Consider the following 15,810-nt stretch of genomic DNA (forward strand, 5'->3'; position numbering starts at 1 on the left):
ACAAGATGGTTCCGTTTCTAGTGCTCCTGCCTCTCCTTTGCCCTGCAGTGGCTTGGCTGTTAATTAAGGGACTCTCATTTTCTCCTTCCACTAAACCTTGACAGTTAGAGATACTTCCAAAAAGAGAGCTAGTTTACTACTTGAGTGAGCCACCACTGTGAAGTTCAGTGAGAGCGGCCCTGATAAGTACATCCAACTGGATTTCGAGCTTCTCAGGATTGAGCTGAGAGAGTTTGAATTGTTGGTGACACAGCTGAAGGAATCCTTCAACTCCTCCTCACCTATGTTCGACAGCCTGTACACTGGGGTAAATGGGTGATAGGTAGACAGACATAGCTGAATGACTATTAATGACTGGCATTGGCATTATAAATAAGTGACAGCTAATATCATGCGGAAGAAAGAGGAATGTTGCTATATGGAACAAATGACCTATTTGTCCTTTGTACACATGCATCCATAGACTCACAACATGAGCCTGATTGTGAACCACCTGGAGAGCTATGACAAGAGTAACCTGGAGGTGATCCGTATTGAGTTTGGAAAACTGCAGAAGAAGCTGGAGGAGAGCCAGAAGAACCAAGAGGAGGGACAAACCCAGATATTGGTAAGAAGCCTCTGTGATGGTGGCATTGTTAACATATTGTATCATTATTTCAAAGCCAGTAGTTTGTGGATTTGTTTGTCTTATATATTATTAATAGCTATTTATGTTTCCCCCAGGCTCCTGCAACCATAAAGGCATTGCCAGTGTAGGGAAGCCAGTGATCAGCCAACTGAATGTGAACTTGAATGCAGGCTACAGATTTGGGGGGTGATGGAAAAGGCTCAAAACCCAATCGTGGCTTTGAATCAATGTATTGGTATGGTGCCTATAGCAGTGCCTCAGTGCATAACTTTGTACTTTACTCCGACTATCAAAATCTGGTTTTAATGAATTAATTTAAACAACATAACTTGCCAAATGGATAGCAGGGTACCGGCAACAATTACATTGTTCATGGTAACACCCTGTATTATTAGAAAAACAGCCCATTCAGCATGGCTAAACTGAATTTGACCACATCCAAATATGACTATAGAGTAATTAAAAAGGCCAGTGCAACATTCTCATACAGTTACTCAGCCAATCAGAACATGAGAATGATGAAAATGGGCTATGTGTAACCTATGCCACTGATGAATCCAAGGGTAAAACGGTCATTGCCAAAGTAAACGAGGTTGAATTTGGCATAGAGGAGCTGTGAAATATCAATGTGTACAAAGCGTTGGTAGGCAATGCCTTCATGGTGTGTGGGGTTCTCTATGCTACCAGACCAGTAGATGTTCACACTTATGACACCAAAACAGAGCAGGAGTACTACCTTGGCATTCCATTTGAGAAGTTTCAGGATGAATATATAAACATGCACTAAACCCTATTGACCAGAAACTCTACATGTACAACAAGGGCTACTATGTGTCTTATAGTGTCACGTTTAGCAAAAACTAGAGCCTCCCTCTGGTCTATCGTATCATGACTGAAATGACTCTCTGACAGCATGGGGCTTTGACTGAATAAATACTCATTACTTTGTCTGATGCACTGAGTTGCATTCAAAACTCATGTCCCTTGAATTTCTGAAATAAAATCAAACTGAAGCATTGAATCTGTTTGTGTTGTAGTTCAGTTCATTTTAAGTTGGATTGAAAATAAAAATGTTAATTATTACCATAATGATTAAAATACCCAGCCAACTGTGTTAGATTCCCGCCCATTACCTAAGGTAGTCCAATGAGAAAGAGTATAGGGATGCAGTATCCCACCCCTTATTTTTCAGTAGAATATGAGTCACTCCGTATAACTAGTACCACAATATGACTCATCCCCAGTATGATATCAGACCCCTCCCACCCTAGCTTTGGGCTGGGCTGTGGTTTACTCTCTCACACCCTCTCCTCTCCCCCTCCCCTTCCCAGCTCTCCTCCTTGGGCTCAGGCTGGGGCTTCCGCCTTGCTTCTCTGTAAGCAAGCCCTCCCCTGGGGTGGCCCTCCCCTTTGTGCTCCAGCAAGAGTCTGGATCCAACTGTTACTGAGGACCAAATCAGAGCAGATTAGACTAAGCAGGCAGGGTGAGGCCACATAGCATCCATTCACTGCATGTACAACAATGAACCATGCACATTGTTTTATTCTTACGGTTTCAGGTCATTGTTGTACAAATCCATTGACTAATTCAAATGTGGATACAACATTATACTATAATAAATTGCCAAATCTATCTGAAATAGAAAAAGGTCTGGAGACAACAGCAAGACAAAAACAGAACCAAATATTTTTTATAACTAAACCAACCAAGATAGACAACAGCCTGTCGTTTTCAAAGGGAACAAATGAACCATAGTGGGCAGAACACGCAAGGAGGGGACAGAGCCAAGCACGAGTTAGCGAGATCCCATTGGTGCGTTTTAGCATCATCTGCATATTTCCGTAAAGGAACGCCTACTCTCTGAAGTGCGCGTGTGCAATAACTCAATTCGTTTTTGCACTCCTAAACAACGCGATTTTTAAAAACTTTCGCAAAGGCCAAAGTGTACAAATCTTAGTCCACTCTGTTCATAACATATTGTAGTTTTGCGAAAATAAAACTGTATTGATATCAAATGTTTCATCGATGAGAAAATTAGCAGAATGTCGGCCAAAATCCATCTCGTTCCATCTTCTCCCACTGCGCGCCAGTGGGTTTCCCCTCAGTGGAAACGCCAAGCGGATGCTTCACATTTATACATCCAGTAAAATATCTGTCTCATTGTCCCATCTGACAGCCCCGTCTCTTTAAATATTGCATCTGTCAGGATGAGACGGGGGAAGTTAAGGCCTCGTGGCTAATGGTACCACCGTACATCATTTCAAGCCAATGGGCAGCCTCGCTGAACTCTCCTCCTTTTCCTGATATCTGTGCAGAGGGAGGCTGCTGAGGACGAAGGCTGCTGCTGGGGCAGTGGGTCTAGGGGGCATGCTCTGATCACATCAGGTAGGATATATGTGTGCATGTGCTGTCTGTCGTGTGGCGACCAAGATGAATGTATGATGCAAGCATGTCTATCCATTGCAGACAAACAAATGGGATTATTATATTGTTAATCTTGTGTGTTCTGGCTTGTCTCTACGCTGACATAATGTTTGTCGTTAGTATCAAGGATATTGGTGCATGTAACATGGAAATACTGCAGGAGGCTGACTGATTCTCAACAACAGACACACTATGACTTCCCCTCATTAGACTGTATGAGGAATGATAAAGAGTGTATGTGAGTGGGATACAAAACTAACCCCATGTAACAATGATACTGTTGTAAGGCATCAGCACATTTTCATTGTGCACTTTTGTGGTATGCTAAGAGCTAAGAGCTACTATGATTGCATTCATAAAATCCTCTGACGGGGATCTGCCCACAGCTTTCGTACGGTAATATGTACCCACAGGGCAAATACGTCGTCATTTCAACGTCTAGTTTTGATTTACATTTGGTTCAGTAGTCAACTAACGTAAATTCAATGACATATCAACAACAAAAAAATCACTGTCATTGGATTTAAGTTAAAAGTTTGGTGAAAAAAAAAGACAATGCCCTTAGGTTGATTATTTTTTACAAATCTACGTTTCCCACGTTAATTCAACATAAACACATTTTTTTTTTTAGATTAAAGTAAAAAATGTATTTTTTTGCAAATGGATTAAAAATAAAAAACAGAAATACCTGATTTACATAAGTATTCAGACCCTTTGCTATGAGACTCAAAATTGAGCTCAGGTGCATCCTGTTTCCATTGATCATCCTTGAGGTGTTTTGACAACTTGATTTGAGTCCATCTGTGGTAAATTCAATTGATTGGACATGATTTGGAAAGACACACCTGTATATATAAGGTCCCAGAGTTGACAGTGCACGTCAGAGCAAAAACCAAGCCATGAGGTTGAAGGAATTATCTGTAGAGTTCTGAGACAGGATTGTGTTGAGGCACAGATCTGGGGAAGGGTACCAAAACATTTCTGCAGCATTGAAGTTCCCCAAGAACACAGTGGCCTCCATCATTTTTAAATAGAAAAAGTTTGGAACCACCAAGACTCTTCCTAAGGCTGGCCACAGGGCCAAACTGAGCAAACGGGATAAGGGCTTTGGTCAGGGAGGTGACCAAGAACCCGATGGTCACTCTGACAGAGCTCCAGAGTTCCTCTGTGGGGATGGGAGAACCTTCCAGAAGGACAACCATCTCTGCAGCACTCCACCAATCAGGCCTTATGGTAGAGTGGCCAGACGGAAGCCACTCCTCAGTAAAAGGCACATGACAGCCCGCTTGGAGTTTGCCAAAAGGCGCGTAAAGACTCTCAGACCATGTTAAACAAGATTGGCCTGAATGCCAAGCGTCAAGTCTGGAGGAAACTTGGCACCATCCCTACAATGAAGCATGGTGGTGGCAGCATCATGCTGTGGGTATGTTTTTCAGTGGCAGGGACTGGGAGACTAGTCAGGATCGAGGCAAAGATGAATGGAGCAAAGTACAGAGATCCTTGATGAAAACTTACTCCAGAGTGCTCAGGACCTCACTCTGGTTCATCTTCCAACAGGACAACGACCCTAAGCACACAGTCAAGACAATGCAGGAGTGGCTTTGGGACAAGTCTCTGAATGTCCTTGAGTGGCCCAGCCAGAGCCTGGACTTGAACCCGATCTAATGTCTCTGGAGAGACCTGAAAAAAGCTGTGCAGCAATGCTCCCCATCCAACCTGACAGAGCTTAAGAGGATCTGCAGAGAAGAATGGGAGAAACTCCCCAAATACAGGTGTGCCAAGCTGGTAGCATCATACCCAAGAAGACTCAATGCTGTAATCGCTGCCAAAGGTGCTTCAACAAAGTACTCATTAAAGGGTCTGAATACTTATGTAAATGTTATTTTGTTTCTTTATTTTTATAAATTAGCAAACATTTCTTAAATCCTGTTTTTGCTTTTGTCATTATAGGGTGTTGTGTGTAGATTGATGAGAAAAAAAACAATTTAATCAATTTTAGAATAAGGCTGCAAAATAACAAAATGTGGAAGAAGTACAGGGGTCTGAATACTTTCCGAAGGCACTGTTAGTACTTTGAGTCATCCTTCCTCCTCACCACCCCTGCAGCACTGACAGTGTTTATTCATCAGCAATAGTACCGGAGCTGCACACTCATACTCACTTCCTGTGCTCTACTGATGTAAAAACTGAACTCTCTGATGACCCAGGTTCGTATCATCATGCTTGAAAACAAAGACTTTAACCTTCAAGTCGAGGAGGATAACCCCCCAGTGAGCCGACTAACCAGCTGCCAGAGATGAGTCCCACTGCTGATAGGACCAGGGAGAAAAGGTGAGACACTCCACATGCTTATGATCTGACGAGGAGGCTGGTGAGGGGAGGATGGCTCATAATAATGGCTGGAATGGGACGACTGGAATGGTATCAAACATATGGTTTCCAATGTTTGACACCATTCCATGTATTCCTTTCCAGCCATTACTATGAGCCCGTCGTACAACTGACTAGGTATCCCCCCTTCCCTTCCTTCCTCCCCAATTACAGTGCCACCAGCTGCCTGTAAGGGGAGAGGAACAGAAACAGTCTATTATTGGTCACATTACTTTCACTTTACTCTGTTTCATGCTTTGCCGTCATGTTTTTCTCAGACAAGTGACTAATTAAGGGATTTACTGTAGCCCTGGGGAAATCTAGGCTTTTGGTAGTTAACCATCTCTGGAAGATTTGATCAATTATTCACTGCCATCATAAGGATTATTCTTAGGAACTTCCCTTAAAGAGAGGAAAGTCTTAGCGGTGGCTGGTCGTGTTATGACCCCTCCTAGGACATACAGGTCAGTGTGATTACATATAGTACGGTACACTCTGTTGTGCGGCTGCTAGGCCCGTCTGGACTTCCACAGTGCCGAGCCAGGACAGCCATGGCCAAGAGAGACTACCTGGTGGAGGCAGCCAAGCAGATCCGCATGGCTCTGGACAGGGAGGTCAGTGAAGACTATGAAGCTGCCTTCAGCTACTACAAGAATGGGGTTGACCTGTTGCTCAATGGAGTTCAAGGTACAGTGGTAAATCTACTGTACTCTAGAGTATTCTGTCAACATGCAGGGTTCTGGTTAGGGTGATATTGAATAGAGCAGGTTAAGGCGCTACAGACTCTAGCTACTCAACAAGTCATGCGGCATGAAACAGGAACATGTGGATTTATCTGCTCATGATTCATCCATTGTAAAGCAGAATTAAATAATTCCTATGAAAAACAGGAAGTCAGAAAGCCAAGGTCAGAGAAAAATGTCCATACTGGTAAAGCATGCCGGATATTCTCTCTGCTGTGCTAGTGAAGTATGTGAGCTATATTCAAACAGAAGCGTTTGAATGATGAGGTTATTTCAGTTTCAGTTTAGTGGAGTGAGGTTTCTCCATTGTGTGAGAGGGAGAGAACTGAGGTCTGATGTAGTTGGTCTGTCTTCCAGTGGACCCTAACAAGGAGCGCCGCGAGGCAGTGAAGAGGAAGACTACTCAGTATCTGAAGAGGGCCGAGGAAATCTTTATCTCCCACCTGCAGGACAACCTGGGGAAGGGGAACTCTCACGTAGGGGTAAGAAGATGACCTTTGAACCCTCATTTTGACAAGATGAACATTCCATAATACTGTGCAAATCTTATCGATGGAAATCAACCCACTCTGATCATCCATGTTACTCAGGGAACTGGACACTCATTTTCCAGCCTTTCACTCCTGTGTTGATTTATATGTCTAGTCTGTTTATTGAAGAGGTGGTTAAGTGCTATTCATGTCAGCACCTCTCTGAATCATTTCCTTCTGGGAAAGCCTGAGTCACATCCTCAAAGCAACCAGTATGTGCTGCTTACAGCCTCTCTCTGGAGATGGGCTACAGACCAGCACAACAACCCCATCTTCCTCCGTTACACTACACCCGACCCGGGCGAGAAGATCACATTATATCTGCCAGGATGCCTCGCACTGGCCGGCTGGGCGCTCTCTCTCCCCCTCTCTCTTATGCAACATGCTAATATCTGTTCTAAGATTGTAACTAATCCTTGAGTAGAAGCAACATTTCAGATCTGAATTAAACACAAAGACACGTGTCCACCTCGCTGTTATCTGTCCTGTACTGATTTGTAATCTCTTTTTATCACCAGGGTTACAGTAGTCTGAGATTCCGGCCAATCAGACACCTGAGCTGCCCAGTGGAGGATCTGGAGATGTGTAAAGTGGTGGGGATCATTGATAAGGTAAGGAAGTTTTTACACTCACTGCTCTCAACCAGACATGGGTACTATAATGTTTTGTTAGACTGATGATAATCTCTTGAACATACATCCTGGCTGTAGTTGTCACGTTCCTGACCTGTTTTCTGTTGTTTGGTATGTGTTTATTGGTCAGGGCGTGAGTTTTGGGTGGGCAGTCTATGTTTTCTGTTTCTATGTTGGTTTTGGGTACCTGATATGGTTCTCAATTAGAGGCAGGTGGTTTTCATCTCCTCTGATTGAGAATCATATTAAGGTAGGTGTTTTCACACTGTTTGTTGGTGGGTGGTTGTCTCCTGTGTCTGTGTTTGTCGCGCCACACGGGACTGTCTCGGTTTGTTTGTAAGTTCGGTTTATGTAGTCTGTTCCTGTTTCATGCGTTCTTCGTGTCATGTAAGTTCCTATGTTCAGGTGCGTCTACGTCGTTTGTTGTTTTGTAGTTTGTTAAAGTGTATTTCGTTTCGTCTTTGTCTTGTTAAATAAATCATTATGAATTCACACCCCGCTGCACTTTGGTCCAATCCTTGCTACTCCTCTTCGGATGAGGAGAAGGAGGAAGCCCGTTACAGAACCACCCACCAAACCCGGATCAAACAGCGGGTTAACGGACAGCGCACGAAGCAGGATTTCTGGTCTTGGGAGGAAATCATGGAAGGAAAAGGACCATGGGCTAAAGTTGGAGTTAATCGCCGCCCATGGGAACAGCTGGAGGCAGCTCGGAGAGCGGAGGAAACCGGAGAGAGGAACCGGCGTTATGAGGGGACGCGTCTAGCACGGAAGCCCGAAAAGCCCGCAAGTACAACCCAAAAATTTCTTGGGGGGGGGCTAAGAGGTAGTGGGTCTAGGGCAGGTAGGAGACCTGCGCCCACTTCCCAGGCTAACCGTGGAGAGCGGGAGTACGGGCAGACACCGTGTTACGCAGTAGAGCGCACGGTGTCTCCTGTACGTGTGCATAGCCCGGTGCGGGTTATTCCACCTCCCCGCACTGGTAGGGCTAGATTGAGCATTGAGCCAAGTGCCATGAAGCCGGCTCTACATATCTGGCCACCAGTACGTCTCCTTGGGCCGGCTTACATGGCACCAGCCTTACGCATGGTGTCCCCGGTTCGCCTACATAGCCCGGTGCGGGTTATTCCACCTCCCCGCACTGGTCAGGCGACGGGGAGCATACAACCAGGTAAGGTTGGGCAGGTTCAGTGCTCAAGGGAGCCAGTACGCCTACACGGTCCGGTATATCCGGCGCCACCTTCCCGCCCCAGCTCAGTACCACCAGTGCCTGCACCACGCACCAAGCCTCATGTGCGTCCTCAGAGCCCTGTACGCACTGTTCCTCCTCCACGCACTCTCCCTGTGGTGCGTGTCTCCAGCCCAGTGCCTCCAGTTTCGGCACCACGCATCAAGCCTCCTGTGCGTCTCCAGAGCCCTGTACGCACTGTTCCTTCTCCCCGCACTCGCCCTGAGGTGCGTGTCTCCAGTCCGGTACCACCAGTTCCGGTACCACGCACCAGGCCTATAGTGCATATCGAGAGTCCAGTGTGCCCTGTTCCTGCTCCCCGCACTAGCCTTGAGGTGCGTGTCTCCAGTCCGGTACCACCAGTTCCGGCACCACGCACCAGGCCTACTGTGCGCCTCAGCGGGTCAGAGTCGGCCGTCTGCCCAACGCCTTCTGCACTGCCTGTCTGCCCAGCTCCGTCTGAGCCATCCGTCTGCACAGTGCCATCTGAGCCATCCGTCTGCACAGTGCCATCTGAGCCATCTGTCTGCCCAGCGCCGTCTGAGCCATCCGTCTGCCCAGCGCCGTCTGAGCCATCCGTCTGCCCAGCGCCGTCTGAGCCATCCGTCTGCCCAGCGCCGTCTGAGCCATCCGTCTGCCCAGCGCCGTCTGAGCCATCCGTCTGCCCAGCGCCTTCTGAGCCATCCGTCTGCCCAGCGCCTTCTGAGCCATCCGTCTGCCCAGCGCCTTCTGAGCCATCCGTCTGCCCAGCGCCTTCTGAGCCATCCGTCTGCCCAGCGCCTTCTGAGCCATCCGTCTGCCCAGCGCCTTCTGAGCCATCCGTCTGCCCAGCGCCTTCTGAGCCATCCGTCTGCCCAGCGCCTTCTGAGCCATCCGTCTGCCCAGCGCCTTCTGAGCCTTCCGTCTGCCACGAGCCATTAGAGCCGTCCGTCAGTCAGGAGCCATTAGAGCCGTCCGTCAGTCAGGAGCCGCCAGAGCCGCCAGCCAGTCAGGAGCCGCCAGAGCCGCCAGCCAGTCAGGAGCCGCCAGAGCCGCCAGCCAGTCAGGAGCCGCCAGAGCCGCCAGCCAGTCAGGAGCCGCCAGAGCCGCCAGCCAGTCAGGAGCCGCCAGAGCCGCCAGCCAGTCAGGAGCCGCCAGAGCCGCCAGCCAGTCAGGAGCCGCCAGAGCCGCCAGCCAGTCAGGAGCCGCCAGAGCCGCCAGCCAGTCAGGAGCCGCCAGAGCCGCCAGCCAGTCAGGAGCCGCCAGCCAGTCAGGAGCCGCCAGAGCCGCCAGCCAGTCAGGAGCCGCCAGATCCGCCAGCCAGTCAGGAGCCGCCAGATCCGCCAGCCAGTCAGGAGCCGCCAGATCCGCCAGCCAGTCAGGAGCCGCCAGATCCGCCAGCCAGTCAGGAGCTGCCAGAACCGCCAGCCAGTCAGGAGCTGCCAGAGCTGCCCTACAGTCATGAGCTGCCCTACAGTCATGAGCTGCCCTACAGTCATGAGCTGCCCTTCAGTCATGAGCTGCCCTTCAGTCATGAGCTGCCCTCCAGTCATGAGCTGCCCTCCAGTCATGAGCTGCCCTCCAGTCATGAGCTGCCCTCCAGTCATGAGCTGCCCTCCAGTCATGAGCTGCCCTCCAGTCATGAGCTGCCACCCAGTCCGGAGCTGCCACCCAGTCCGGAGCTGCCACTCAGTCCGGAGCTGCCACTCAGTCCGGAGCTGCCATTAGTACAGAGTTGTCCCTCTGTCCTAAGCTACCTCTCTGTCCGGAGCTACCTCTCTGTCCGGAGCTACCTCTCTGTCCTGAGCTACCTCTCTGTCCTGAGCTACCTCTTTGTCCTGAGCTACCTCTTTGTCCTGAGTTGTCTCCTCTATTTTAGAGGAGCGTTGGTGAAGGTTCCTGGACCATGGTCGGGGGCGAGGGTCGCCATTCAAAGGACGCTAAGGAGGGGGACAAAGACAGTGGTGGAGTGGTGTCCTCGTCCACCGCCGGAGCCGCCACCGCGGACAGATGCCCACCCAGACCCTCCCCTTGAGTTGTAGGGGTGCGCCCGGAGTTCGCACCTTGAGGGGGGGGTTCTGTCACGTTCCTGACCTGTTTTCTGTTGTTTGGTATGTGTTTATTGGTCAGGGCGTGAGTTTTGGGTGGGCAGTCTATGTTTTCTGTTTCTATGTTGGTTTTGGGTACCTGATATGGTTCTCAATTAGAGGCAGGTGGTTTTCATCTCCTCTGATTGAGAATCATATTAAGGTAGGTGTTTTCACACTGTTTGTTGGTGGGTGGTTGTCTCCTGTGTCTGTGTTTGTCGCGCCACACGGGACTGTCTCGGTTTGTTTGTAAGTTCGGTTTATGTAGTCTGTTCCTGTTTCATGCGTTCTTCGTGTCATGTAAGTTCCTATGTTCAGGTGCGTCTACGTCGTTTGTTGTTTTGTAGTTTGTTAAAGTGTATTTCGTTTCGTCTTTGTCTTGTTAAATAAATCATTATGAATTCACACCCCACTGCACTTTGGTCCAATCCTTGCTACTCCTCTTCGGATGAGGAGAAGGAGGAAGCCCGTTACAGTAGTTAACCCTTTATTAACCAAATCACATTTTATTGGTCACATACACATACATCATGTCTTATAGATCTCGTGACAACCATGATGCTTACCTAAGCAAATAGTACCTCGTCCTAAAATGTCACAACCATCTAATAACATACTACTACTATGTTCTATTTAAACTAAAATAAAATGTATGTCTTCTCCCCAAGGTCCTGATTGTCCAAAGCCTGATTACAAAGGAGAAATGTGTTGTTAAAGTAAGTACTTACGTCTGAACTTAACACTACCAATACAGTATGTCAGAGGACAGAGTGGCAGACATGTAGTAGAAACAGTGCAGCTGTCTATCTGTGTAGATGCATATCCAGTGCACAGATGGCTGTTGTACTGTCTGGTCCCCTGCCAGCCATTCTGTGGCAGCCCAGTCAATGGGAATACTCTCAGTCTTGAGTATCCTTCACCATTGATTTGGCTAAAAGCCCTCCACTCTGACCCTCTTAGTGCAAATGCACCTCTGATTTCCGTAACCAGAGAGTTGTTATTGGAAAATACTGTAGCAGGGTCTCTAAGGCGCAGGTCTCAGTAGTCTCGTTTACACCTGGCACTATCATGCATCATATGTCTTGATCTTGTCCACATTCTGATTGTGCCCAGATCTTGAGAAATGTCTACATATGGTATTAAAATGTATTTTTTTAAACGACAACTGTGTCCACATTGTGACCAGATTTCCTGGTCTCTCCCTGTATTTAAATTATTTGATGGATATACTTTCAAAATAATATTTATGTATTTATTTTAAGACACATATTGATGCCATAAGTCAGTAGTGCCACCTGTCAATGATTTTACAGGGTGCGATAATGAGGATATAAATGGTTTCACTATCCAGATCTGTTTACACTAACGATATCCAGACACAATGCATGCCTGACTACCTCCGTAAGTGGGCAGGAAGATCTGATCACAATCGGATCACAATGTGTCTTTTAATCGTCTACACCTGTCTTAACAATCAGAATGTGGACAAGATCAGGACAAAGGACGCGTGTTAGAACCAGGTATAAACAGTGCTAGAGAAGAGCCAGCTTTTGTAGAGATTAGTTTTTAGATTTCTGTTTTTATCAATTAACTATAGACACAGATTAAGACTAGATTAAGAGAACAATGTGTATTACAGTAGAGAAGTTGTATTTTGACCAAGGTAATAGTAACAGCATAGTAATAAATGTATTGTTCTATTGCGATGTGTCCTCTCAGAGCCTGCCCAAGTCGAGCTGGGAGAGCCGGGACCAGCCCACTATCATCCCCCAGGGCGTCCCCTATATGGTGAAGCTGCTGAGATACTATGTCAGTGAGGATGCTGTGTACCTGCATCTGGAGCATGTTCAAGGTGAGCTGAACACAGGCTCTGCCTGCCAGCCCTGCAGTATGCGAGATGTAGCTGATGCTCTTACCTAGCCCATCGCCATGCAAAGGGAGATTTATGTCCATGGCATAGCAGTGGACCGACAGTTACATTTTTTGTTGTTGATGGTTGCACTCTTCAGCCATTTTGGGTCAAGGATGCCAAGGAGATTAGAAAAAATAGCTGAATTAAAATAAAGAAAAACGACTGTTGTCTTATGATGTATTGACTTTTCTATGCTCTGCAGGTGGGAAGCTTTTCTCCAAACTGTCCAAGGTCAGGAACGACCGAGCCAAGGAGCACCCAGAATGCTACATTCCCAGCCAGCACAGGATCAAACTGAAGAACAGCTACACCTCCCCTACCATCAGCTCAGACTACCAGCAGAATGATAGAGGGGGCACAGGGACAACCCCTCTCCTGGAAAGGGAGAACGAGGAGAGCCCAGACACAGACTCCCCTGCATCTTGGCATGAGGCTCAGCACCGTCTGGAAGGCTGTAGGACCCACTCGTACTGCGGGGAGACAGGCTGCCTGCAGAACAACTCAAGGTCTACAGCGCCACAGCCCTCTTTATCTGGACCAATGAGGACAGACATCAGTCCCCATATCCATCCAGCAGGCCACAGTCAGTGTTTGCACTCTGAAACTCAGGACAAGCCTGCTCTTCCTAGTCATCTGTGCATCGATCAGGTTCCTGATGCCACCTCTGAGCCTTCTGGGAAGGCCACTGGAACAGAAGAAATAGAATCCAGTTTGGATTTTGACGTGGTGTGGAAGGCTGCTGATCCGACACAGAATTGTGAGAGTGACTCAGATATAGCTGCAGGTAAACCTGTACCTCTAACAACTCAGACCTCTTCTGGTGGGACAGGGTCAACAGTGAACTTGAAGAATCATTCTATCAGTTTGTATTCACAGAATAGTTATGTTCCCAATACATTGCAATTACCCCTCCATAATCAAAGCCAGGCTAGTGAGATGGCAACTTTGACCTCCTATGGCTCTCACCAAGGCAGTGTTTCAGGTGGAGACCTTGAGAACACTGTGGGTGTAGAGATATCCACACACCAGGAGAGAGGGCAGGAAGAGCAGGTAAACCATCACACTACTGAAAAGAGCATTGTGAACTTAGTAAGCGGGGACACAGAGACTTCCCAGCCTGGCAGAGCTGTTTGTCCCTCTACAGTAGACAAGCTGAAGGTCATGAGGACATCCTCAGGGATCTCTCACCCCCCTTCCCTCCCTCGCTGTCTCAGTGCTGGGACAAAGCAGGGGAACCAGGCAGGCATCTCCCTGGCCCTCACAGGGGCAAAGTATTATGTGGGGCCTCCTTGCAGAGAGCCAGGGGAGGAGGTGGAGGAGGGCTGGGAGCTGAGCCCTGTGAGTAAGGACATCCCCCAAGAGAAAGGATCACTGTGTGACCCCAACACCCCTGGCCCCACAGGGGCCTCCCCACAGTGTCGGAAGGAGAACATGAATGCTTTCCTGAAGTCAAATGGATCAGATGGACAGGGTCAGGATCAGATCATTGAGGTGGAGGGCTGGTGCCACCAGCCCAAGTTCCCAGCCAAGACCTCCAGAGGGAGAGACGGGGTCTGGCAGGGCTGTTGGGGGCTGCCTGAGGCAGAGGTGCGTCTGTTGGGAGCTCAGATCCTCCTGGCCCTGGAGAGTCTTCACCAGCAAGGTGTCATGTGCCGTGACCTCAACCCAAAGAACATCCTGCTTACCAGCATCGGTTAGTCACCTAAATCACTTTAACTCCGTAAGGTCTCAGTTTTTGGCATGAGTTGAGTCTTGAAAACTCAACAAACTTTGATTGTGACATATTGTCATGTTTCTCAACAGGAAAGGTCTGCCTGACATTCTTTGGCCAGTGGAGTGAAGTTCAGTCAGAAACCAACTCTGAAGCTATGGACCAGATGTACTGTGCCCCAGGTGGAAACACTGTTTATTCAGTAAACCTGTCACAACAGTTCCACATATGGCTGCTACCCTAAAGTGCCTTCTAGTGGTGAGAATCAGACATTTAGTTTGATCCAACATGAAACCTGTTAATAACAGTTCTGTTTGTTGTTTGCCAATAGAGATTGGAGGTGTGTCCAAAATCACAGAGGCTTGTGATTGGTGGAGTTTGGGGGCATTGCTATTTGAACTTCTTACAGGAATGGTAAATAACATTTGTATTGAATAATCCTTTGGAGAAAAAAAAAGAGGCCAGAATCTTGCCATCTGTCATAGTAAAGTTTTTTCAATCCAAATGTGTATATGTATATTGATTAGAGTGCTGCCAACTGATCTGTTGATAGTGTATCTGTGTTGGTACCATTATCAAGTCCTTGTTGAAACTGTATGCCTGTTCCTGTGCATCCAGCCCCTGTGGCAGTTCCACCCAGCCGGGGTACATTCTCACACCCAGCTTCTGATCCCAGACCAGCTGAGTACTGCAGCTGCCTCCCTGCTCACTGAGGTAAGGCCTGAGTCCCATTACACACATGACCGGTAGTGTAAATTCCGTAGACATATACACACATGCTGCTAGCCTGCGACCACAGATACACACAGCCACACACATTGTACAAACTCAAATTGGCTTTCTGAATGAGTGACTATTGTGTGTGCCACAGCTTCTGCAGTTTGACGCTGGTTATCGTTTGGGCTCTGGAGGCGGTGGAGTGAGTGACATCAAGTGTCACCCCTTCTTCAATGGTGTCTCCTGGAAGGCACTGAGCAGTTAGCAGGTCAACAGACTGTCTGTAGCCTGAACAGTTATCTGCAGCCAAGTGAAGTTGGGCAGCCACTGCCCCCTCGTGGCTAAAATAATTGAAGCCCCAGCTCTGGAGCTACTTCCTGAGCATCTTGTTCTTCCCAAATAATGACAGATTAGAAGGGTAATTCAGAGCAGCAGGCACACAGCCAACATGTCAACCCTGCAACATCCAAACTCTGCCTGCAGTGTTCTCTTTGTAACCTCCATGTTTGAATAATAGAGGCTAGTGTAAACATAGTAGGGCAAAATGTACTCCTGGGTGCCTTTTGTGGTATTTCTGTTGTACAAATGACATGCAATGCTACTGATAACATATCCATGCATATCATCACCATGTATGGTAACGGATGTTTTTCATTGTCAAACGCTTACTACACAAATACTTTTGGCTGTGATAAACAGAATTGACAATAAGGTTAGTAAAATGAAGCAATGCATCCGTGCTGTGTTAGTCTTTAATACACACTCATGGTCAGCCTTTTTTCTGGTCATCCGTACATAACCTGATATAGGTTTTCTCAAACTCAGTCCTGGGACCCTACCTGGGTGCAC

General features: G+C 47.7%; 1 protein-coding gene and 1 pseudogene across 1 annotated transcript; both read left to right on the forward strand.

Moving 5' to 3' along the window:
• The first annotated feature begins 472 nt into the window (after positions 1-472).
• On the forward strand, positions 473-1,626 carry LOC120023302 (annotated as a pseudogene).
• A 1,316-nt stretch (positions 1,627-2,942) lies between these two features.
• On the forward strand, positions 2,943-15,695 carry LOC120023538 (ribosomal protein S6 kinase-like 1). The gene is made up of 12 exons (XM_038967567.1): positions 2,943-3,013; positions 5,260-5,383; positions 5,936-6,109; positions 6,523-6,647; positions 7,214-7,306; positions 11,290-11,337; positions 12,341-12,473; positions 12,736-14,226; positions 14,337-14,426; positions 14,576-14,658; positions 14,863-14,958; positions 15,116-15,695. The coding sequence occupies exons 3-12, from the start codon at positions 5,974-5,976 to the stop codon at positions 15,224-15,226; spliced, it is 2,406 nt and encodes an 801-aa protein (XP_038823495.1). The 5' UTR covers positions 2,943-3,013; positions 5,260-5,383; positions 5,936-5,973; the 3' UTR covers positions 15,227-15,695.
• The last annotated feature ends 115 nt before the right edge of the window (positions 15,696-15,810 follow it).

This window comes from Salvelinus namaycush, chromosome 28 (assembly GCF_016432855.1).
Source record: "Salvelinus namaycush isolate Seneca chromosome 28, SaNama_1.0, whole genome shotgun sequence".
Lineage (NCBI taxonomy): Eukaryota > Metazoa > Chordata > Actinopteri > Salmoniformes > Salmonidae > Salvelinus > Salvelinus namaycush.

Coding starts and splice junctions, on each gene's coding strand:
- LOC120023538 (XM_038967567.1), top strand. CDS start 5,974: ATGGCCAAGAGAGACTACCTGGTGGAGGCAGCCAAGCAGATCCGCATG. Junction 6,110..6,522: donor GTTGCTCAATGGAGTTCAAG/GTACAGTGGTAA, acceptor TCTGTCTTCCAG/TGGACCCTAACAAGGAGCGC. Junction 7,307..11,289: donor TGGTGGGGATCATTGATAAG/GTAAGGAAGTTT, acceptor CTTCTCCCCAAG/GTCCTGATTGTCCAAAGCCT.